Source organism: Staurois parvus, unplaced genomic scaffold (genome assembly GCF_062004578.1).
Source record: "Staurois parvus isolate SC_StPar_1 unplaced genomic scaffold, SC_StPar_1.0 ptg000087l, whole genome shotgun sequence".
NCBI lineage: Eukaryota > Metazoa > Chordata > Amphibia > Anura > Ranidae > Staurois > Staurois parvus.
The window spans coordinates 9,898,069-9,923,622 of record NW_028317883.1 but is presented as its reverse complement, the minus strand read 5'-3'; the positions used below and the strand labels follow the sequence as shown (position 1 = coordinate 9,923,622).

Genomic DNA, 25,554 nt, shown 5'->3' with positions numbered 1-25,554 from the left:
CACTCTAAATTCCACAGAAATGGTTCACAAACCCGTGTAAAAAGATAAACACAAAAGTTTTGTAAAGTGACCCTTATGTACAATCCAATTAAAAATAGGGGTAATTAACTTAAAATTGCTTGTGACTCACAGAACAATTAATTCACTATTTATCCATAAACTCTACCATAAAAGCACTGCACAGAAGAACTTACAACTGCATTGCCACAGTCATATAATCTTTTTCAGTTTTCAAATGTATTACAGTCCTGTAAGGGATAACATGAAAAAAATGTTTCATTTCTAAATTAGGTTTCTCTTAACCATTATATGAGAACTGTAACTTGTCATGAAGTAAGAGAAAGACTTTTTGAGGATCAGTGATGCTTGAAGAGCTTGCAGGTGTTTCCTTGCCACTCTATAGTCCTTAGGGACTGTACCTCATTAAAAGAGGAAAAACAAAAAAATATGTTGACTGAATATATTCAGATAACCGTCTCATGGTTTACATAAACAACTTATATTCAAAATCAGTGTAAATGTTATAACATTTGACCTGTAAAATACAAGGAACTAATTCAGGAGATGCATTAGACTGGCAAATATTTTGTTCACTAGTTACTTGGTCTAGTTCAGGAACAGATGCTAATTCAAAAATATTTTTTCTGATGTTTCACTATCCTGCACATGTTACTTGTTCTAAAAAGTAAGTTAGCTTCTTTCCATGTGTGCTTTGTTTGACACATTACTTGTGGTCATGTGATGATGTCATCAGTGAATCGGGTACTTTGACTTATAAAACCCTGATGAAGACATACTCTCTCAATTGTCATCCTGCTTTCAAAGGCAAAAGTTTTCCATACTAAGAACCTTTAAACTGCCAAACTGTCTACTTCAAAGAAGAAAAACTCTAGCCTGCTGTCACAGAACATGCACTGGCAAAAATGTAAGTCTGCTCTTTTTTGCTTAAGTATGATTTAAACTTTATATATAAGTATATAACTGAAGATGGTACACATATATTGAAGGAGCTTTTAGTCATTGTTATATCATTAAGTGATGGAACTACGCAATATTTTTTACAGCTGAAGTAGCACTATGGACAAAATAGGAAATTACACATATGATACAGTCTGTCAATAGCATTAAGGCTCCATTCAAACGGGGTGTCCGCTGATCCCCTGCTGATCAGAGCGGAGTGGAGTGGGTGGAAGACAGGTCCGTGTCCACTCAGTTTATGCAGAGTGGACACAGACACAGCCCACTCTGGTCTATAGGCAGTTGGGAGTAAATGGAGTCTGGTGTCCATTTCCACCGTACTGCCATCTGATTTGATCCACTAGATGGAGGGGGGTGGATCCCTTTCCATTTGTTTTTAACAAACCAGTTTGGATTGGAGGTAGGCAAGTGCAAACGGACACAAGTCAGTTTACACCTATCAGTCCATAGAGGTGAAAGGACTGTCTGATCAGGTCCACCTGAAAAACTGATAGGCGGACCCAATTGGGCCCTTCATTTGAAAAGGCCTGGTACCGAAGTCTTTGTTTTTCTGAGTACCCTGTAATATAGTTTTTAACTGTTGATCCTACCAGTAAGTCTGTTATTTTTCAGCTTCCTCTAACAGACCAAGTTATCCAGCAAACGTGGCAGTTAGATGGTTGGGACAGACCATTTAACAACGATCAGTTTTTGTTCATTTAGTTAAGACCTTTATCGCAATAGTAAAAAAACTGTTTCTGTATCTGCTTAAAAAGTGTTCGCTGGGGTTAGGATTTAATTTTGATTTAAAGGATTTAATGTCCACCTAAATATACTAGTCCATCCAACACCACTTTCTCCACAGGTGAAAAATGTTGTTGTCCAAGGGTGGCTACATTGCTCTTCCAAAGTTGAAGTGGAGAAATGATTGTAGCCACCCCAAAAAAAAGCCTATAAAAAATGCAGCCACCCCTTCTAAGAATTGGTAAGCTGCAATATATTACATTTTTGTTTTTGGGTTTAGATATTCTTTAACGTATGATTTGCTCTAATAACTGGTATTGGTGAACAGTTTAGGCGATGTGTGAAGTGTTGTGGGCAATCTTGTAAGATATAATCTCTGTTGTACACAATTTTAGTGATTTCCATAAGTATTCCATATTCAAAACAAAGAAAACCCTGTAATAGAAACCTAATAATAAGGACAATAAAATGAGTAATTTAAGCATATAAATAACATGCATCATCTAGAGCACTGGTCTCTAAACTGCGGCCTGGGGGGGGGGAGGTTGGGAGGCAGATGTGGCTCTCTGCTTGCCTTTATGTGGCCCTTGGAGCACTTTTCTTTCCACTTATGCAAGACACTATTTCTCCCACTGACACTATCAATGGGGCATAATTCCTGCTACTGACATCAACGATTGGGCACTATTGCTACCATTGATGCCAATAAATAAGGAGAGGTGGATTCCTGGAAGCAATACATCAGATTCGGGAATTTATACATAAACACATACAGTAGAGACCAACTGTTAAATGAGAAGGTCATGGCTGTCTTCTGAGTTTTCTGGAATGGTGGTGGCCACAGTGGTGGAGTGAAACACTGGAGATAGCATCGAAGCAAAAAGAATTGAAGTTTACACCATTCTTGCATGAAGCACTTTTAATTGCACATATGGAAGAAGAAAAGCAATAGCAATACACATTTTTGGAAGAAGCACTTTACATAAAGAAAAATTGCACTTTGTGGACTGGATAGCACTTTAAAAGAATTTGTGTATTTATAGATATTTAAGAGATTTTTTTCACATTCACTATAGGAGCACTGTATATTGTGAGTAATCTTGATATAAGCACATGGTTGTGTGAAAATACAGCTGCTGAAGTGTGGGGAATTGGTTTTAGCACAGGTGTTAATGGTTAGAAATGATGGGACACTATTCCTCAAAATAACACCAATGATGGAGCAATCCCACTGACACCAACAATGGGGTGCTATTTCTCCTACTGACACCAGTGATGGGGCACTATTCCCCCCACTGACACCAATGATAGGGCATAAATACCAAAGATGCATTGTTTACTCCCACCAAGATAATTTATACTCCCAATGGCCACAGCTCAGCCCCTCTAAAGTCTGAAGGTCAGTGAACTGGCCCTTTGTTTAGAAAGCTTGGAGACCCCTGATCTAGAGGAAAAGCATGAAACATGCAGGTCAGAATCAGAAATATAGTCTCGCAATATGCTTATAGAATCATCAGGTAGATGAAAGATTATATCTGGGGACACCAAAACTAGGTAAAACGCATACCTGAAATAGAGACTGCATGCCTTTTTCTTGAAGTCCCTTCATTAAAAATATTGACCATAATATAAATCTAGAATTCTAGTTTTCAATCTCCTTGAAACCCCATGCACTTTGTACTGAGTCATTCATCTATCAATTTTTGGATAATGTTTTCATTAAAATAAAGCTCCCAATAATTTACAGCAATATTAATTACTGTAGCTATCAGACTGGGTAGTGGGCTTGATTTTTCCTTGGAATTAATCTAAATGTAGCCTTATGTTGCTATTTCATGGTAGCTATACTGAAGTTTTTGCTTTTATCTTCTTGCTTGAAAAATAAAGTAATGAATATGTATTTCTGTATTTTTTAGCTTTTGTAAGTATGTAATGATTTGTGCCAAACTGGCTGACCATGGAACACTAACAAACTGTCAGATGACCACCTAATATCCATAGATCAATGGTAAAAAACCAGTAGACTGGGGAAGTTATGCAAATATAGTACTTATTACTCCATATGCAATGTACATGTGTTGCAGTATTGTTGTAAGGCTAAATCTTGATAACTTAGCAAACTGTGCCAAAAAAATGCAAATCTTATGTTCAGTGATTGAAATGGCAATTCACACAAAATATTTAGCTGCATTTTATATTGATATTTAAAAGAACTACAACCCCCTACCTCCAAAAAAATGTATTATGTGAATAAGACGCTAAGATTTTCTGTGTGTAAAAGTGATTACACCGCTATAAAAATGGAAACATTAACTGCCACTGGGGGCAAAAATGGACAATGATATGAAGGTTAGTGGTTTTATTCTAGGATTGGTGGACAAAAAGTAATTTGAGTATTGGAATTGTAAATCCGGATATTCTTAATCGGCTATGTTATTCACACCAAAGATAAAAAAAAACTCATAGAACTCATTTTTTTTAAACGGTTCAAATCTGAAAATGGAACCACATCCAGTAATCTAGGGTCCTATTGACATCAAGACCAGAGAAGGGTCCATAGCCCTGCACTGGATGTGACCCAACTCCAAGAAATCATGTTTGGGTTTCCAGGCTTGGGCTGTAAATATTTTCGGCCTGCAGAAAGCAGCAAGGACAATATAATTTACATTAGAAATTTAAATGAGAACATCAGCCTTAATGGAGCATGGATTGTTAGAAATTTACCAACAAAACTATCCTTTATCACTCGAGCATTGCCATTTTCATGCCACGTTTTATTTATTTATTTATTTCAGGTACTTATATAGCGCTGTCAATTTACGCAGTGCTTTTACACATATATATTGAACATTCACATCAGTCCCTAACCCTCAAGGGGTGTACAAACTAAGGTCCCTAACTTACATTCATACATACACATATTAGGGCCAATGTAGACAGGATCCAATTAACGTACCAGCATGTCTTTGGTGTGTGGGAGGAAACCGGAGCACCCGGAGGAAACCCACACAAGCACAGGGAGAACATGCAAACTCCATGCAGGAGGCGCCATGGTCGGGAATCGAACCCATGACCCATTTACTGCAAGGCAGACGTGCTAACCACTAAGCCACTGTGCTGCCCATTGTGCTGCCCACTCTGCCATTTTTAAGAATTACTATTATATGTACATTTTGATGGACTAGTAGCTCATTATGTCTAGGCTATCACTTCCTAGGGAATGCTGTGTGTGCATTTCTTGGTCAAAATAGCAAATAATGTATTTATTTTTACTAAGAAAATATGCGTTAATGTTATTTAAATTATAATGCGTACACAGAGAGCATGATTTACTAAAGAAATGAGAAAATGCACAGATAAATTGCTAGGGTATGTGTGCATTGCCAGCTTGCAAGAGTGTCATAATAATCGTGGTCCCGGAACCTATCTAGCAAGTCAGATACTGATGTTCAATGTGTACAATGCAGTCCTAGGTTGCCATGTACATTAAACAATCAGATAATACTACTTTTGTACTTTATGTTCCAGTAGAGTACACTAAGGAATATTCACCAGTATTTCACTTGAAATTGGGCACAAAAATTAAAATTGTGCTGTTAAAGCAAAAAAGCAACATATGCATGGATATTTACCATTGGAATCTTCATTATGAGCACCGATGTTGGAAATTGGGCATACAGCAAAAGCAAACCACATTTTTTAGTAAATTCATCACTGAAACGTTCACATCTCTAGCGCATTGAGGGTACATAGTAAATACTGTGAGGATATAATTTGCTGACAACCTATTTTACAAATGTATATAATAAATAAATAGGTTTTTAACAATATCACTTTTTTTGTGTTGTATCTGTTAGCACTAAAAAATCCCCACTTTCCACAACACTTCTTTTGAGGATGATAGTTATGGCCTTAGAGAATCAGGCCCAGAGAGAGGAATGCACACAACAGATGTTTTACGTTTAGGTCGATGTTCATGGTTTTAAACACCCATTTGATTTTGATATATTCTGGAGCAATAAGGAGCAGACTGGTTGTGCAATTTCATTACATAAAGAAGGCCCAGCTTATATATTCACTATGATAGAACAATGAATGTTGTATAGGCACAAAGTTAGGTTACAAAAAGACATATATCCAGCAAATTCAACCTCAAAGGCCCAACAAAAATAAGAAAATACTGTACATACCGCACCAACAAAAAGTGCTAGGGAAGATAAAAACATACTGTATATAACATTTTGAATCAAACCAATCCTTCCTGGCTTTTAGTGGCAATCTATGTGATGATCTTAACATGGACCTTGCAGTAAAATGCAAGGCCTACCTATCCTGTAGACTCTGAACCATCCCTGCATAAAAAATACAGTTACCCTAAAAAAAAGTTAGCACAATATCAGGCAGCCTTTTCCTGGGATCCTGGGAAAGCTGAAGATCATAAATTTCATGAGAAAATATTCCTGTCCAGTATTAGAGCACCTTCCTGTGAGAGGAAGCCAGAGTGCAAGTAAGTAACTTTATTTTTGTCTTACAGTCTTTTTGTTTTCATTTGAATCTGTTTTTTTTTTTAGTGTGGGGTACAAATAACCAGACCATGAATTTGCTGTGTGGGTCATTATAATCAGGTGGTCATACCTTACAAATTCTTATATTGATTCAGTTCAGTTTGTCTGTTGTCATCAAATACAATGCTTCTATAATATAATAATATAATTTGATTCTAGCTTCAGAATCTGTAGACAGATAGCTCAAATGAATAGATTAACCTATTTTTCCATCTCTGTAAAAATTAAATGTGTCACAAATGTTCAGTAGGTCAGATTTGAACTTCCCATAGATAAGATCAAAGTTGTATAAATTTATCACTGTTGCAACTGCTGAAATAAAATGATCTTTCCAAATACTAAGCGGTATAATAAACTATGAATGATAAAGCAAATACATTTTCCACTTGCTAGTGATTTTAAACTGTTCTCAAGCATTCATTTAATATATGTTATTCAGCACCGAAGCTGTATGAGCGGTAGGCTTGGCTGGTAGCATTGGCATCCACGGTTTGGTCCCCTACAAGAATGTTATAAGAATGTCAGACCTGTTATCTGTGGGGTTGATTTACTAAAGGCAAATAAACTGTTCACTTTGCAGGGGAAGTTGCAATTTGCAAGGGAATTTTTCTCAAAACGTAGTGAATGAGGTGAAGATTTGCTGACTGCAATCATCCAGCTACAATCAAAAATACATTTATACTGTACATATTTTTTTTCATTTTCCACATGATTGGGTATCTTTGCACAGTGAAATTTCATGTTCACTAGGCTGTGGAGTGAATTCCCTTGCAATGGTACAACTTCCTTTGCAAAGTGAACAGTCCATTTAACTTTAGTAATTATGTGTGACTGGGATAAGGACATTAGGTTGCATCCTTGATGGGGTAAATACTGGCGTGAATGCTTCTGTGTACTTTATAAAGTGACACTGAAACACAATATATATATTAGTAAAACAAATATTTCATAACAGTTTTATTACAATTCAGTTGTATGTAAAGACTCTGTAAATTCATGTGTTTTCAGTGGTCCATGATGGAATTTTGGGAGCATTGTACTGTACGTAATGATGGTATTGAAGGCAGAAATAAGATCTAATGCTTGTTTAATAGAATATATTCCATGAAAGCTGTTTTCAGCAAAAAGTCAAGCAAGGGGAAAATGATCAATTCCCATTATTGCCTAATGTTCGTCTCAAGACCTATTTTCCATGCCTTATTTTGCACTGTTTCTCTATTGGGAGGTGGCTTTCCTGGGAGAGGACCAGGGTTTTCTTCCTCATGTCAGACTCATTCCTCTGATGACTGATGTTTTGAAGACAGCTGGAGTACTGATCAGTAAACAGCAGAAAAGGTAAAGAAAGCACAGATCAACAGAATAAATGAAATAAAAACAAGGGGATTATTCCACTGCAGGTCCTCAGTTTCTTGCCAGTATTCAGAAGAACACTGAGCCCCACAAAAGTGACATCACCAACAGTAATTTCAATGTTCAGGAGGAGACCTTGAGAAAAGTGATCTCTTAGATTGTAAGCTCCAAGGAGCAGGGCCCTCCTAACACTTTTGTATTGAACTGTATTGTTGCTGTATTGTCTCCCGTTATATTGTAAAGAGCTAAGCAAACTGTTGGCGCTATATAAATCCTGTATAATAATAACAATAAATAATAATAATCTCTAGAGGCAGAAGCAGGGAGTATAGATGACCTCACACTACAGACACCGGAGTATCTAGGATACACCATGTATAAGAAAGTACACTGCAACATTTTATAGGCAATTCAAGCTAAATGGTAGATTTTTTTTGTCAGGGTACTGTCTAGGCACAATTAATTTCTCTAAACAATATAATCTCTGTTGCTGCAATTCTTCCCCTTTTCAATATAGTTATATTATAAGAGATTCAAGTGTCTAATACAATTGTAATGTACTTTAATAAAGGGTTAGACTTTTATTACTTAAAAGTTCCTATGATATTATATTCCTTCAGATATGTGTACATTGCATAATAAATTCACTCAACTTGAGAATATAATAATAAAAGGAATTTACTTAGCTTGGTTTAAAGATGTATTACAGATGTCAAAAATAGATAAATACAGCATATTCAAGCCAGTGGTAGCTCACAACTTCTTCATTTGAAGTTCCAGGAGGTAATAGTCCTTGATTCATACTTGTATTCTGCATCTAATTTCAAAAGGCTCTTTGTCTTTTATATATATATATATATATATATATATATATATATATACACACACACAGTATATTAGTAGTTAGTAGTCCAAAGACTAGTCAAAACCATGGAATAGGAAAGGTCAGAGGTTCCCAACTTCCCACATACTAATAAGACCATATGTCTCAGTATACATAACATAATTGATAAATACAGCATAAAATATTAACATATTACTAAGTTTCTTGTAAATCAATGACTATTAAGAACCTACATTACCCTCGTCCTACCTCACTGGAGCCCAGAAAAATATGTTTCTGGCAATCATGGTTTGACTAACTAACCACTCGTTTAAAAGTAATAAGCCACTTATAAATGTTTAGTCTTTCATTGTAGGTTAAAAAAATATCTGCTAGCATAGAAGCTACTCACTAAGCAACATAGCAAAGATTAGAATGAAAACCATAAAGTGATATAAAGTAATTTTAGGTGATTTAGGTGTATACTGTCCTTGCATCTAGATTTCTTTTTTCTTTTAAACAATGCAGTTGTGTGTTGAGAATAAAAGGGAGCTCCAAGAACAGAAGTTTAGCAAAAAGTGAATGCTGTGCTTTGAGCACCCCACAGGCCCTACCAACACCAATAACCTCCCCCCCACCTCCACCTACAAACAAAAACCTTAAAACTAACCCCCTTGAAACTAAATCTAAATTTTTTTTAAAGGAAAGCCTTTCAGCAAAGAAAAATAACAACAGTTGCCATATAAGGTACAGCAGCTAAAAGAGACTGCTACCCTGAAATCAACCACAAACTAATGTAGCACCCTCCTAGGTAGGAAAGTTTAGTCCTGGATCACTGTGTTCAGTGGAGCTGAGTTTGTTTGTGTTCGGTAGATTTAGTTGTTCTCACTGTAATCAATGCAGGTGCATAGGATCAGTTAATTCTGTTCAGTGTTTCAGCTGCTGCTGTTTTGCCCACTTCCTCTGCTTTCCAGAGAGCAGTAGAATCCTCTGAAACAGGTGTGGAGCAATATAAATAGCAGTATGAATATTTATACAGCCCTAGCCAATCCTAGGGAGGGTGGCCCTGTAGGTTGCTGGGAGTCTGTATAAATACTTGGAGACACAGAGTTTTGGGGACTTTTGCTTGCAGAGGGGAAGTCCAGCCTGGAGGGTTTGCTGGCCTCTGGGCAGTCCTGCCATGTGCTTGCTGTTTGTGAGGCTTCAGCTGGGTGACCTGAGGGCCTGGATGCTGAACCTACAGAGAGCTGACTGAGGGTCTGTCCTCTGAAGATCTAGTCTGGTATCACAGGAGAGAGGTGTTGCATGGATGTTGGAAGGAGACAACCAACTTTCCCTGGACATTTATGAGAACAGATTGCAGTGAGAGACCTTTAGAAACTTTTTGGGCTGCTGTCACCCCTCTTGTGCTACGGAATCAGCTGTGTGACCAAAGAGAACATCGGCTGATTTCCTGAAGAACTCAGTCCATCTAGTTCTATGGGAAGGAACTCTGCTCTTGTTGCTCTAAAAAAAGAAGCTTGCTTTTAACTGCTTCTCCTATCAAGCAAGTCCAATAACAGTTTGCTATTGAAAGGACTTCTGCTTCAGCTTTTCAGAAAGGAGTTTACGGTCCTCAACCTGTACATACTTCTCATTGTTGGAGTATCCCACTCAATTTCCTAAACCCTATCCCAGTTACTCCAAAAATAAAATAATGGGAAAAAAAAGAACACTCCTAGACTCGTCATTGAGCCAAAGAGTGACTGTGATTGTGTGCCTGGCTGCGGGGCAGAATATTGGAAAAGACCAAGGGACCTACAAAATTATTGGCTCCTACAGGGGTATCGCTACACTAACATTCAAGAAAAAAAGCCACGCATAACAATAATAAAAATAAGAAACAAAGGTGGTGATTACCCAAAGAGTAAGCAATCAAATTTAAAGCCAATTTTCCTAACTGTCACTAAACTCTCCCTATGCAGATTTTCAGCTTTCCTTATCTATACTTTCTTATGTGACATTCAGTAAAACATAACTATTGCTGCATTGTGCCCACCTCTTTATATTAAACTAGACCTAGCTTATCCAAAAACCCTTTTATTGGCCATTCTAAGCCTGGCAGCCATGTTTTAAAGGCCATGAACTTCATTATGATTGAAAATAAATATTAATCCACGTGATAAATTCACTGGGACTAGAAATTTGGAACCTGCAGGGTTTGATGCAAGCCCACAATAACAGCAAATCTGAGCCTTATCCTCAAATGTCACAGTGATGATAGCAGACAGAACACACAGCTAAGATTAGCACAACCAAGAATGTCTGTAGATTTTAGCCGACAGTCAGATATGCATGCAAGGTGCAATTTCTTCAACGACAACTCTGTTAGTACAAAATAAAATAAAATTACCTCTGTATAAACTATTCTTTGGGCAAATTGCTCTGTTTCATAGAATATTTACATCACATAACACTAAACCCTGGAATTTCTCTATGGAATCTACTAATACATTTTTTTTTTTTGCGAAGTAGTTAAACATCACTATACTCCCGTCACTATGCTTCAGAACTGGGATTTTGTTTCCCCCAAAATTATCGGTGTATACATGAACCCAAAGTTCATGATTATAGGACAAATTACACATGTTCCATATTCAGCACATATCCCCAAACTGGTGGTTCAGCAGCTCATAATAAAATATCTCAATTTCCAGGGTTTGTGGTCACTTTAGGCAGTCAGACTGAGTTTTCGGCTGTCAGAAATACATCACCATCATTACCTGTTTGTCAGTCACCTCATTTATGATACCCCTCATTTATGATACAGGACGACCACGCCTAGGGAGAGTTGCAACAGTGCTAAACTTTCTCCATTTGTAGACAGTCTGTCTTACCGTGGACACATGAACATCAAGGCTTTTGGAGATACTTTTGTAACCCTTTCCAGCTTCATGCAAGTCAACAATTCTTGATCGTAGGTCTTCTGAGAGCTCTTTTCTGCGAGGAATGGTTCACATCAGACAGTGCTTCTTAAAACCAGTAAACCCAAAACAGGTGTGTGTTTTTTAAGGGCAGGGTTGGCTTGCTCCTGGCTCCAATTAGCTCTGGGAGAAGTCATTAAGCTAGGGCCTCGCATACTTTTTCCTCCCTGCACTGTGAATGTTTACATGTTATGTGCAATGAAACCATGGCAACATCTAATGTTTGTGTAGTATTATGTTCAGCAGACTGTGTTCTTCTATTGTTGTGACTTAGATGACGTTCAGAGCACATTTTATGCCCAATTCATGCAAAACCACGTAATCCCAAGGGGTTCACATACTTTTTCTTGTAACTGTACATGAACAGGATCTGGTGAGCTAGGATTCTTTTCATCATATCAATTAGGATGTTTGCAGCATTTTGGTGACAAGAATGGTGAGCTGCAACAAGGTGGGGAATAGTGATACAATATGTTTCATGTTCTTCCTGGAGTACACACTGTATGGTCTGATATTCTAAGCACTGGAGGCTCAGCAGCAGCAGGAGGTGAATTTGTTGTCTCAGAGCCAGCAGGAAACTTTACTTACAGCCTCCATCCCTCCATCCAGGCAGCAGGACATTGAGTAGGAATACAAGGAGGTAGAGGAGGGTTGGGATACTGACAGCAAGGAGGAAATTGGACAGACTTCCAGGTGAATATTTCACCCCTCCCAAACCCCAGGCGCTGTAGGTGAGTGGGATGAGATTGTTGAGGACAGTGTTGTCCTCAGCACCAGTGATGTCTCAGAGTCCTCTGCTGCAGATAATTTGTGCATGCATTGGTGAATGGGCTCCTTTATTCTCAAATGCCTGAACAAGGACCTCAGGATTTGCATCAACTAAGAGAGGGACCACTATTTGATGACCATCCTTATAGCTCCCCAATCCAAAAGGTAAAATGGTTGATCTCTTGTCACAATGTCAGAGGAAGACTTAAATGCAGAATTTTGAAGAGATGTATGTAAGAACTTCTTTGCAACACTTCCTGATGGTGTCAAGATCCCTTCTGATGACCATTGTGCCTTCAATCCTCTGATCCCTGATAGAAGGAGTGATAATGACAGCTGCTTTAGCACCACTTCTTAGTATTTTTTTTAAAAACACATCGCCCGGGTCCAGCTGTATGGAGCACTGAACATGTGACTGCTGACTACATCAAATGAAGTGCTGATGCAAACACTCCCAGCCAAAAAAAGACGATTGATCCCTGCCAGAATTACAGGTTGTGGCTGCTAAATTGTGCATTATGATACAAACTTTGTAATCTATTCCAGTTCTCCAGCACTGTAAAAGTACCACACAGTATTTCCACAGATGGACTTCAGGTGCCAAATTTCTAATGTATACTGCAGAGCAAATCCTGCTTTGTGTCTAAATGTTTGCAATGTATTCCAGTGCCCAGTCACTCAAAAATATTTGTGTCTATTGTCTCTAATAATACACTGTAATTTTCATTTCATTATAAAACCTGTCTCTTCTTTCTGTATTTCTATTACAATGTTACCAATCTGCTTACATAATTTCCAGGCACTGTGTGACATTTGTGGCTATTGCCTCTCAAATAATACACTCTAATGTTTATTTCTAGAAACAAATTCCCTCATCTAGCACTCTTACTTTGCAAACTTACCAAGTTTCTTACATGCTTTCCAGCCAATTAACAATATTTATGGCAACAATGTCCCAAATATTACATCTATTTCTATTTCAAGCTGAAGCCTGGCTCATTTCTTTATATAATATTTGACCTAACTAAGCAGCTGACATACAGTACTCCCAGAAAAAGAATAATTGATGCTGCTATTACAAATAATGCATTCTAATGTTTATTTAAAAATAAAACCTGTCTTGTCTCTCCATCCTACTGTCAGGAGCTTGTAGCGGGAGAGCCCTCTCCTACGTTGGGCAACTCACAGGCATCTTCATGGGAAAAATCGGGTGTTGGAAGCCACGCACTCCGCCTCCTCTGGATCCCCTGCCTTCCATGCTTGACCTGCATAAAACTGCCCAGTCTCTCGCCTGGGCTAGGCAAAAATGTTAGGATTTTTCTAATAAACCGCCTTGCATGCCCATAAATAGACTTAAATCTCAAACATCCCCCTCACTACCGGGTCACCTACTCCAGTCTGATGGCAAACCCGCATATTATGGTTACAACATTTGGGGAATACTATGAGAAGCCTTATAACTGTCTAGCCCTGGATACTCACCCTCCCTTTCAGATGGCTGCTTCTGACACTTTCTTTGACCCCTTACAATTACTATTTTGTCACCTTCTCCTGTCACAGCTCTGAATGCGCATTTTAGGCCCCCATCTTCTGACCTTGTTTCGGGATCTCCTGAAGGGGTAACATCCGCACAATGACTTTACATGTGTGTAAATTTCTGTGATCCCCAAGCCAGATAAAGACCATTCCCTAACAGATAATTATCCCTTATAGCCTTATTAAATTCTGACTACAAGATTTTTACGAAAATAATAGCTAACAGACTTGCCAAATGTATCTCCAAGCTTATACACAGAGACCAGGTGGGCTTTGTCACGGCTAGAAATGCCGCAGATAACACCAGGAGAACCATTGACCTATTTGATATTGTCAATAAGTCCCCAACCCCTGCTCTCTTGTTGAGCTTGGACGCCCAAAAAGCATTTGACCGATTAAGTTGGCCATACTTGTTTCTAGTCCTAGAGAGATTTGGGCTCAGTGGTCCATTTGTAGCTGTTTTAAAAATTCTTTACTCCACTCCCTCTTCTCAGGTCATATTAGCGTCATTCTTATCCCCTTGCTTTTGGATGTCCAATGGTACATGCCAGAGATGCCTGCTTTCCCCTTTGCTGTTTATCCTCTGTTTGGAACCCCTGGCTATAGCTATCAGATCCAATCCAGATATCCATGGGATATGCACTCACAATAGTGACTTTAAACTGTCTTTGTCCGCTGATGATATTTTGTTGACGCTGAAGGAACCCCACGTTACTCTGCCGGTCTTACATCATACTTTATAGCTTTTCAATGCCCTGCCAGGTTAACGCGTCTAAAACTGATGCATTACCACTCCACATACCATCGACCATTTTATCTTTTCTTCAGGCAAATTATCCCTATCGATGGTGCCCCCATGCCTTGAGGTATTTAGGTATCAACCTTACCACCTCTTATCACTCCCTTTATGAAGCTATTACCTCCCCTCTGTTTCATGCAATCTCTCAATCCTTAAAATCTTGGGACAATCTCACCATCTCCTTCCTTGGTAGGATTAATGTGCTTAAAATGACCGTACTGCCCACACTTCTGTATCTATTTAAGACTCTTCCTGTTCCTATTTCCATGTCCAAGTTACGCTCTCCTCAGAAATCCTTCCTCCACTTCATCTGCCATAATAAATTTCACCGAATTTCCCGTACTGTCCTTCTTTCTCCTCGAGCTAGGGGAGGTCTGGGGGCCCCAGACATTGTGTTATATTATTTGGCTACTCCCCTTCGCGCTCTTGTCTCGTGGTCCTCCCAGCGCCCCCTTAATAAATCGGCCGAGATTGAATGGCTACAATTACATCCAAAACACCCTTGTTCCCTACTCTGGTCTATGACCAACATTGAAACCACTTCTCACAAACATCTCCTGCTTTGGCCCATGCATTTTATGGTAGCTATATGAAGGCGGTGTAGGGTTAGATTCGCCCTGTCTTCTCTGTGTTCCCCCCTGACCAATATCATACTTAATCCCAGTCTTCCAGATAGTTTGGCTTTGGCTCGCATGAGTCCCTGGGCTGAGGCCAATCTATTTCAATTGTGACATTTGGTCCACCCAGTGACCTGTAAGCTTAAACCCTTTTCTTAGCTTCAAAAAGCTACTCGTGTGTCACCTCGTATGTCACCAGTATTATGTTTATCTACAGATACATCACTTCTTTTCCTCCAAAGCCCCTTCTCTAACCCTTGAGAAGCCTATTCCCTTTGAACACATCTGCATTCAGGGTCTATACCTTACTTATGAGCTACTTCAGGGTGCCTGCCCTCTTACTATTGATACACACCTTTGTTTGCACAAACGGCTCTGAATCCTCCAATGTGATATTGATTTGGATCAGTGGAGTAGGATTTGGGAGGCTGTCACCAGATCTTCTGTGTGTAGTATATAAAGAAAACACTTATAAAATGCTGATGTTTTGGTATAAGACCCCTGAGGTTCTCCATGCTTGCAATCTGACTGTTTCTCCTGTCTGCTGGTGATGTGGTAAGGAAATTGGCACTCTCTTCCACATTTTCTGGACTTGCCAACACATTGCACCATTCTGGAAATAGTTCCTTATCCTTTTGCAGCTACTTTTTCAGGCTCCCATTTCATTTGAGCCCATCCACTTTTTGCTGGGTCTACCTTTTTCAGGTCTCTCCAAATTTGCCAGGAAACTATCCTCAAATGTTTTAACAGCGGCCAGGAGAACCATTCCCATGCATTGGCTTTCTACTACACCTTCTGCATGATCGAAATTGGTAAAGGTTATAGCAGAGATTAGAAGAATGTATCTCACTGCTTTGCGTGCTAACTCTGTCCCCATCTTTGAAGCAGTTTGGGAACCGTGGGATCTTTCTGTTTCTGATTTGCCTACTCAGTTGTCTGAATATGAAGGCTAATTCACTGTTATGTACTGACATTGTATGTACCTACATGTATATCATCAATGAGCCTATTTCTTTGTTCTTTTATTGCCTTATGAATGTTATTCTATGCAACTCTGTTGGTTGCTTTGTTCTATGTCCCTCATGGCAGTGGTCAGCTTGCCTATCAGGCTTGAAGACAGCTACAATTTAGTATCATGATTCTTCTCCCACTTTAAATTAAGTGCTGCTGAGATTGGGGTTTTTCATATTTCAGGCAGTATTTGATGGACCTCCCTTGCCCTATATGTTTCGAACCTGAACAGGTTTGCTCATCCCCAGGCTATTAAGATTCAGATATATTAAATACATACAGTATATTAGTTCTTAACAAGCAGTAAATGAGATAAAAAAAATTCTCACTGACCTCTGTTTCTTGATACCTCTACACTCCCTGTCAGTAGAGGGTTAACAACCTCCCAGTCTTCTAATTTCTAATGCAATGGTCTCCAGGCTACAGCCCATGGGCTATATTTGGCCCTTTGCCTGCCTTTATCTGATTGCCTTGGGATACTTTCCTCCCTCTGACATCAACAATGAGGTATTATTACTCCCACTGACACCAATGGTAGAGCATAAAATTCTTCCTCTGACACCAATGAGGAAATATTCTGCCTCCTCATAACCACATTGGTGCTCCCACTGATCTGTAACTCTGTTTCTGTGCTAAAACTAGTCAGTCAAGGCATTCTTCTAAAAGAAGAGTGTAAATACTTATCACGGCCTATCCTGTATCACATAGTGACATGGTAGTCAGCAGAACCAGTGATATCTGCAGAGGACTAAGGATATCTACAATCCCAGACATATTGGTTTCCCAGTGGACTTGGTGACTGTAATGGTGCACAGCGGCATGGAAAGTAGGAAAGGTGAGTATTAGTACACATCTTTTACAGTTATGACTTATGTAGTTTTAGTATAGCTAGCCACAGAGTCATTTTAAAGAGACCCTGTTGTCAGACCATTCATATGTAGTGCTCGCCTCCTAAAGTTCCCGCTGTTTAGGTCCCAAGGTTCCTTCCCTGTAATCATATTAGCAGCCAGGTACACTGTCATTGTCACTCTTTTGGCTCAGTAATCAGTCTAGGAGTATTCTTTCTCTGATGCTTTATTAAACTTGGACTTGGATGGATGCAGAGTAACTGTGGGCTACTCTGGCAATGTTAAGAAGTAATTTTGAGGACTCCTATCTTCCTCCCAAAGGTGCTGAGCACAGTCCTTGCAGCAGCAAATAGGCTGAGCTGCACAGGGACACCAAGTACAATGTCCACTTTTAAGCACAGGCTGACTGATGCAAGAAGGACAGCAGCAGCACACAGTCACTAGGATCTCTCACACCGGTCTGTGCTCACTAATGTTCTTGGATGATTGGATGCCTCCTTTCATTATCTTTCAGACACCTCTCCTGTGAATTTTACAGACCAGATCCCAAAAAGAAGTCCCTTAGATCCAGCAGAGGTCAAAACTGGGACCTTGGTAAACAATAGAAAAGCACAGCTGGCTTCAGACTTAAATCTCCTCATTCCCCTCTGTTCCAGGCCTCAACCTATTTATACTCCCTCCCAGCCACCACCTAGCCACCCTACCCAAAGGATTGGCTGCCACTGCATAAATATTGCTGATTTGACTCTCCCAACCCACTACTTTCTAGAATCCTCCAGAACAGGATCTAGGGGGGTGCTTGGGTGGGCTGCCACCCCCCCCTCCCAGATTTTAGTTTTGCCCCCCCAGATATCTGAGAGTGCATCCACTAATCCATGAGACTTTATGGAAACTATTGATGTAAGGGGAGCTCTGAAGGGGGCATTTGATGTAAGTGGGCACTCTGATTAGGGCAACTGATGTAAGGGGGCACTTTGATGTGGACATTTTATGTAACGGCACTCTGATGAGTACACCTGATGTAAAGGGGACTCTTATAGAAACCTTGATGGAAGGGGAAGCTCTGATGAGGACTCCTGATGTAAAAAGGGACTCTGATAAGGACACCTAATATAAGGGGGGAACAAGATCTGTTCATCCTAATCTAATGACAGCCTGATAAATACTATCATTCTCTGTTCACTCCTGCACTATCTGTCGGATGTTTTTTGCAGGTTGTGACTCATGGTACAAAAGCGTGCTGAGTGAATAGAGAATACTGGTTCCCTGCACACCCATCATGCCCTTGACTTTTTTATTGCACCCACAGATCAGACTAGATATGGCCCTGCTGCAGAAGGCAGAGGGAAGCAACCAATCCTGCAACCAGTAAGATACAGAACAGCCCAAACTAATCACAAACAGCTCAAATTATTACAGTGGAACTAAGAACTAAAATTACCTAACTGAGCACCTATCTAGGAGGGTGCTACACATATACTCAGAAATCTTCCCATAATATTGTGTGTGCATTTAACATAGTTTATGCATGTTATATACCATACCCATTAAAGCTTTCGTTGTGTAGGCATTCAAAACTTCTGAGGCTGCTCTGCCATCTTGGACATAGTATCAGCAGCCCCAACTGACTCAAATGACACTTTATAGTATTTTCCTTCCTTGTTTTACTGACAGCTACATAAAACGTTATGTAGCGGTGTGTGTGTGTATGGGTGGGAAGGGAGCTGGCTCAGCACAAAGAATAATTAGACGGGGGTTATGGTCTGCTGGAGTAGTTCCATTTTCTAACATGTTCAAATGCTCATTGTGAGTGAATAAAATATAATTTTGCTGGCAATTGTTTAGGTTAGTGACAGGGTCTCTTTAAGGATGATAGTGTGTCACAGGTTAAGGGCTCTGTGCAGGCTGACCACTTGATAGTGGTGAGCACAGGGAGCAGAGTCTAGGTAATGTCTGGTCTTTACCAAGGTTTCTGATAATGGAGACAGATTTCATTGGAGGATAGCCAGGTACACTTATGCAGGCAGCAGCTGAACAGATTCAAAGAAGTACAGGAGTCTGGGAAAGCACAGAATGCTGACCTCCCAGGAGTGGCTGCAGTACAAGAGTATCTAGTCCAGTGATGGCGAACCTTTTTGAGCCCGAGTGCCCAAAACTGCAACACAAAACCAACTTTTTTATTTCAAAGTGCCAACACTGCAATTAACCACTTGCCTACTGGGCACTTCTGCCCCCTTCCTGCCCAGACCAATTTTCAGCTTTCAGTGCTGTTGCACTTGACAATGACAATTGTGCGGTCATGCAACACTCATTTTTTCACACAAATAGAGCTTTTTTTGGTGGTATTTAATCACCACTGGGTGTTTTATTTTTTGCACTATAAATGAAAAAAGAGCAAAAAATTAAAAACATAAAAGGTTTTCTTTGCTTCTATTATAAAATTTTGCAAACAGGTAATATTTCTTCTTTGATGTGCATTGGTGAGGCTGCAATAATAGGCAGCACTAATGGGCATTGATGAGGCGGTACAGGTAGGTAGCACTGATGAGGCGGCACTGGTGGGCACTGATAAGGAGGCACTGAGGTTGCACTGATATGCAGCAATGATGGGCACTGATAAGCGGCACTGACTGAAAGCACCAACTGGAGGCACTGACAGACGGCACTGATCGGCGGCACTGCTGGGCATCATTGATGGGTGGCACTGATGGGCGACACTGCTGGGCACTGACAGGTGGCACTGCTGGGCAGCACTGACAGGTGGCACTGCTGGGCAGCACTGACAGGCGACACTGCTGGGCACTGATGGGTGACACTTCTGGGCACTGATGGATGGCACTGCTGGGCATCATTGATGGGTGGCACTGATGGGCAGCACTGATGGGCGACACTGCTGGGCACTGACAGGTGGCACTGCTGGGCAGCACTGACATGCAACACTGCTGGGCACTGATGGGTGACACTTCTGGGCACTAATGGATGACACTGCAAGCAGTTAATCTCACCTCTGGCAGTGTTGGTGTGGCTTCCAACCCAGCAGCTCATTCCCATCCACGCTGAACACGTTGCCCCTGGCCCCGGAGCAGTGTGGGAGCCTCTTCCTCTCTTCCACGCCCATCCCCGGCTACATCACCCCTGGTGCCAGAGCCGCATAGGAGCCGTTTTCCTCTCGTCCACACCCACCCTGGCCAAAGAGACATGTGAGAAATGTAGTTTGATGGGGGTCCAGTGTGGACGAGATCTGGATGGCCGGTCAGTGTGCGTGGTCCGTGTGCGCTCATCTTCCTCTTCTTCCTGGCGTACCCACTGAGATGGCTCTGCGTGCCATAGGTTCGCCATCACTGATCTAGTAGAACAAGGTGTAGAAATTATAGAAAGGCAGGAGTACCTTGCAGTACTCAGATTCTGGACCTTCTGAAAGGCAGGAGTGCCCAGGGGGTACACAAGAGTTGGAAGACTGAATGCAGCAGTAATGCACAAGAATACACTGGAGCTGGAAGGCTGAACGCAAATGGGATACAAAGTAAACGCACAGATGGAGAATTGCTGGCTTCGGCTGGACTGCACTAGAAACACACTGGTGCTGGAAGGCTAGATGCAGCTGGGGTGTACAGGGAACATGCAGAAGCAGGAACAGGTACCAGGAACTGGTACTTTGAGCTTGAAACAAGTACTAGGAACTCTGAACCAGTAGTAGGAACTCAGACCAGGTACTAGTAACTTGGAAAAGGTACTAGGAACTTAAAACAGGTACTAGGAAATGGGACATGCAGCTAGTAATGCTATTCATTGCTCAGGCAATGATTACTGGTCTGAACACAGCTTAACCTCCCTGGCGGTATGATCATGTCAGGAATTTTGTGCTGAAAGCGGTACCATTTTTTTGCATGGAAATATGTAGTTTTTAATTGTAGGCTGTAATTTTTAGGAATAACTCACTGAAATCTGTCCGAACAAGAGTCTATTAAACATTCCGGATATGATAAAACTTGAAACACAAAATCATAAATTATAATTTAATTAATAATCATAAAAAATAATAATATAATAATAATCAATTTAATTCAATAATATAATCAAACCAAAAACACTGAAATTTGAAATACAGAGGCAAATTCGCACATCGCTGAGCAAAGTCGCAAAATCGTTTTCAGTGTCTGATGACGAATTTCCCCACAAATCATTATCACTCAATTCTGCAAGTGGTTCTGATTTACTATCGCTGTTCTAAAACCGCTTTTGATGTAAAGGGACGCTTTTTGGCCGCCATGGACTTTTCTAAGTTTCCAGGCAGAAAGAACAGTCAAAATGCAGGCAGGGCACAGGACAAAGCAGTGGGGACAAAATGTATGTGAAATGCAGTGAAAAAGCAATGACAGCAAAAATGTCATTTTTTAAAAATGTCAAAATTTCCCGCCGGTTCCGCCGCCCGAACGTTCCGACGTCACGGGGACTGGAACACGGAAGTCAGATGCCGGCATCCGCTGGAGGAGATGGACGGGGACGCTGCAGGGGACACATCGTGGGAGCGAAGGACAAGGTAAGTGCTGCAGGGACCCCCAGGGAACGCTGCATGGTAAGCCCGAGTGTAGCTCGGGGTTACCGTTCTTGGTATAGAAATTCTACCCCGAGCTACACTCTGGAAAACCGCTAAGGAGGTTAAAGTGGTTGTAAACCTCAGACATGAAATATGAACAAAGTCTATTCCCCTGTAATGTGTACTTGTCTCACTTAAGAGCACCATGTTTTATTTCTGTTTCTCTGCTATCAGCATGAATCACTTCTGACAAGTTTTCCTGCCACCAGGAGAAAAAAAAAGTGACAGGGGAGGGAGCTCCAGCAGATTTACAGCCTCAGCTCTGTTCCTGTGAGCTGTGTGGAGGGGAGGGCAGTTGTCTCCTCCCTTCAATCAGCTCCCAGAGCTCTCCTCACTAATGTAATTTCAGTTATCTGCCCCCTGCTTTTCAGAGTTTAGAGATCCTGTGTAAATGCTGCACTTTGAATGGATGTAGCAGAAAGAGTGCCATAGGTAAACAGATACAACTTATGTAGGGGAATTTGTTTCATCTCTGTGTATCACCTGAGGACGGTCACTTAATTTGGTATATGTGAGGCTTTACAACCACTTTAAATATAGATGATCATAGATAGACTAGACAGAAACTACCTGGGAAGATGCTGTATTAAACAGCAGGTGGATTCAGGTGACACTTAAAGCTCCAGTCTTTGAACACATGTTTTTGGGACAACAAGTATCAGAGGAGCTTTGCATGCAGAGATGTGGGACTACGGGACTAAAGGTAACAAGTCAACCTTGTGTAGCCCCTTGGTCCTAGATTGGGGCTACTATGCAAATGTAGTTTTGGACTGGGCTGTAGTTAGCTCAGACTGTAGTTTCTTTATTTGGCTTTCCCCTAATCTCAGTTAAGTTGTACATTTCTCACTGTTGTAAGTAGGTGTCACTGATACCCCAGGTCATAGTATGAGATTGCACAACTAGACTGAGTTATGAATATTTATATTTCTTCCAGACCGACCAGTAGGAGGTTTATGGCCTTGGAGAGGATATATATATATATATATATATATTTGTGGTGGGCCATGTACTCTCTCTCTCTCTCTTGCTCATGATGAGGCCTGAGGAGCTGCTGCTGGAGAGAACTCTGTGTCAGACAGGCTTCTGGGCTACCTGCCTTGAAGTGGTCATGAGACTGGTCTGCCCCGAGTGGTAGAAGCTGAGCCAAGATGAGAAGATCCAGGGGAGGCCCTTTGCTGGAGAGAGCCAGCATGAAAGCTGGTCTCACAGAAGGGCCTAGTGCCTCGCTTGGGGGATGCATTAGACCAGGGGTCCTCAAACTTTTTAAACTGGGGGCCAGTTCACTGTCCCTCAGACCGTTGGAGGGCCGGACTATAGTTTAAAAAAAAAAAACTATGAACAAATGCGGACACAGTACAGGAGATGATCAGAGACTGCGGACATACAATGGCGGCAGGAATACTGGGCCGGCCGCTCCATAAGACGCACAGACATTTCCCCGCAAGTGTGTCTTATGGAGCAAAATAGTGCTCCATCATTAGTATCATTGGGAGGAATAGTGCCCCATCATTGGTATCAGTGGGAGGAATAGTGCCCCATCATTGGTATCAGTGGGAGGAATAGTGCCCCATCATTGGTATCAGTGGGAAGAAACGTGCCCCATCATTGGTGTCAGTGGGAGGAATAGTGCCCCATCATTGGTGTCAGTGGGAAGAATCGTGCCCCATCATTAGTGTCAGTGGGAGGAATAGTGCCCCATCATTGGTATCAGTGGAAAAAACGTGCCCCATCATTGGTGTCAGTGGGAAGAAACGTGTCCCATCATTGGTGTCAGTTGGAGGAATAGTGCCCCATCATTGGTGTCAGTGGGAGGAATAGTGCCCCATGATTAGTGTCAGTGGGTGGAGGAATAGTGCCCCATTGTTGGTGTCAGTGGGGGGAGGAATAGTGCCCCATCGTTGGTGTCAGTGTGGGAGGGGGGGGAATAGTGCCCCGTCATTGGTGTCAGTGGGGGAAGGGGATAGTGTCCCAACATTGGTGTCAGTGGGAGGAATAGTGTCCCATCATTGGTGTCAGTGGGAGGAATAGTGCACCATCGTTGGTGTCAGTGGGGGGGAGGAATAGTGCCCCATCGTTGGTGTCAGTCGGGGGGAGGAATAGTACGTCATTGGTGTCAGTGGGGGGGAGGGAAAGTGCCCCGTCATTGGTGTCAGTCGGGGGGATAATGTCCCAACATTGGTGTCAGTGGGAGGAATAGTACCCCATCATTGGTGTCAGTGGGGGAAGGAATAGTGTTCCATCGTTTGTGTCAGTGGGGGGGTGGAATAGTGCACCACCGTTGGTGTCAGTGGGGGGGAGGAATAGTGCCCCATCGTTGGTGTCAGTCGGGGGGAGGAATAGTGTCCCATCGTTGGTGTCAGTAGGGGGAGGAATAGTGCCCCATCATTGGTGTCAGTGGGAGGAATAATCCCCCATCATTAGTATCAGTGACACCAATGATGGGGCACTATTCCTCCCACTGACACCAATGACACTTAACTTGCTGACCCCTGCTCCAGCATGGTGCTGCAGCCAGCATACCTGGTTGCAGCAGCACCATCAGCACGGCACACTTACCTGTCAGCTGTCCTTCTTCACTCCGGCCTCTCCCTCACTCGATGTTCGCGGGGCCGCTTGGCTCCGCCTCCTCGCAGGTGATTGGCCGCCTGTGTGCCTTTCCTGAGCTACAGTTCTGGCGCCCAATCACCGGTGAGGAGTCAAAGCCGAGCGGCAGGAGTGAGGGAGTGGCCGGAGTGAATGAAGGAGCAGCGCTTCCTGGACTGGATCGTCATGGGACTGGGACCAGAGCCAGGTAAGATACAGCAGCCCCCTGCCCGCCCCTGTACTTAGTGGCCGCATGCAGCCTGCGGGCCGTAGTTTGAGGACCCCTGCATTAGACTCTGAAAATGTGCTTGCAGTGTTGCTGGATTGGCTTAAAGTCTCTGAAACTATGAAGCTGAACTTTGTTCTGCATTCAAAGAGTCTGTAAGTGATCTGTGTGCACTGATACTCCTAACCCTCGCCTTCTACTTTGTTTCAAATTCAACATTAAAGCTTTAAAAAGACCTGCAGTGACTGGTGCCCAATTTCTGTACAAATCTCCCCTCTATAGCCATGGACTCAGCCCTGGGGTAAAAGCTAGCTCACTCTGCTCTTTGGAGGTAATAGCTGACATCCTGGGGAGTTGGGGGGCACTACACTTGCATGTCTCAGGAACTAGTAACAGGTCAGCCTTGGATGTCTGCAAATAGCATGCAATATTCTGTGAACAATTCACCAAATACATGGCATTCTGGATATTGTAAGGGTAAAGGGACACCAAAAACCAACACTAGCATTACCGTCTATGAGAGCCACAGCTCTTACAATCAGAGTGGGCAAGAATTACAGCTGTTCTATCCAGCAGAAACAAAAGTATTGATATGATGATACTGTAACGAAATCTGGGCTATTTTTTTTTACTTAGAGGTAACATTTCTTTACACATCAATATTAACAAAGGTCACTGTGCCCGGTGTTTCACATCATCTACAGATTTATGTATGTATATTACTCTAAAAACGTTAACTCCGCTAATAATTGATGCTGCTTTATTTACCAAGCTGCAAAATAGCATAACAATTATTTTTTTATCTAAATATCTTCCGAAACTTCAAATGGTCTAGCATTTTCACCATGAATCTACACAGTCTTTTGTATTGCTATAATCTTGGCCATGTTTCATTTTCAATGATTCATAGTGATAAAGGAACCAGCTCTCTGATTTCATACTTTTTTATGACAAAATCAAAGTTCAGTTGAGCATACACTGACAAGAAGATCAGGAAAGGTATTCAGAGGGGGATATCTAATATGTGTGACACCCACAATATTTCCTCTGCATATATGAATCACAGATGAAACAGGGTTCATGAGTCAACATTATCTTTATTTTGTTTCTTTAACTTAATATTAACTACCATCAATACATGCATTGGTAAAACCCTTTCATGGGGTT

The 25,554-nt window shown here is 41.4% G+C and overlaps 1 protein-coding gene across 1 annotated transcript in view; it reads left to right on the top strand.

Annotated features, from left to right (window-relative positions):
• Positions 1–684: 684 nt before the first annotated feature.
• POU2AF1 (POU class 2 homeobox associating factor 1) overlaps positions 685–25,554 on the top strand; it is a 97,305-nt gene continuing 72,435 nt past the window's right edge. Inside the window, exon 1 of the mRNA XM_089670233.1 lies at positions 685–925. Within this exon, the coding sequence (XP_089526359.1) occupies positions 910–925 (16 nt within the window). The 5' untranslated portion in view covers positions 685–909. The remainder of the gene's footprint in view (positions 926–25,554) is intronic.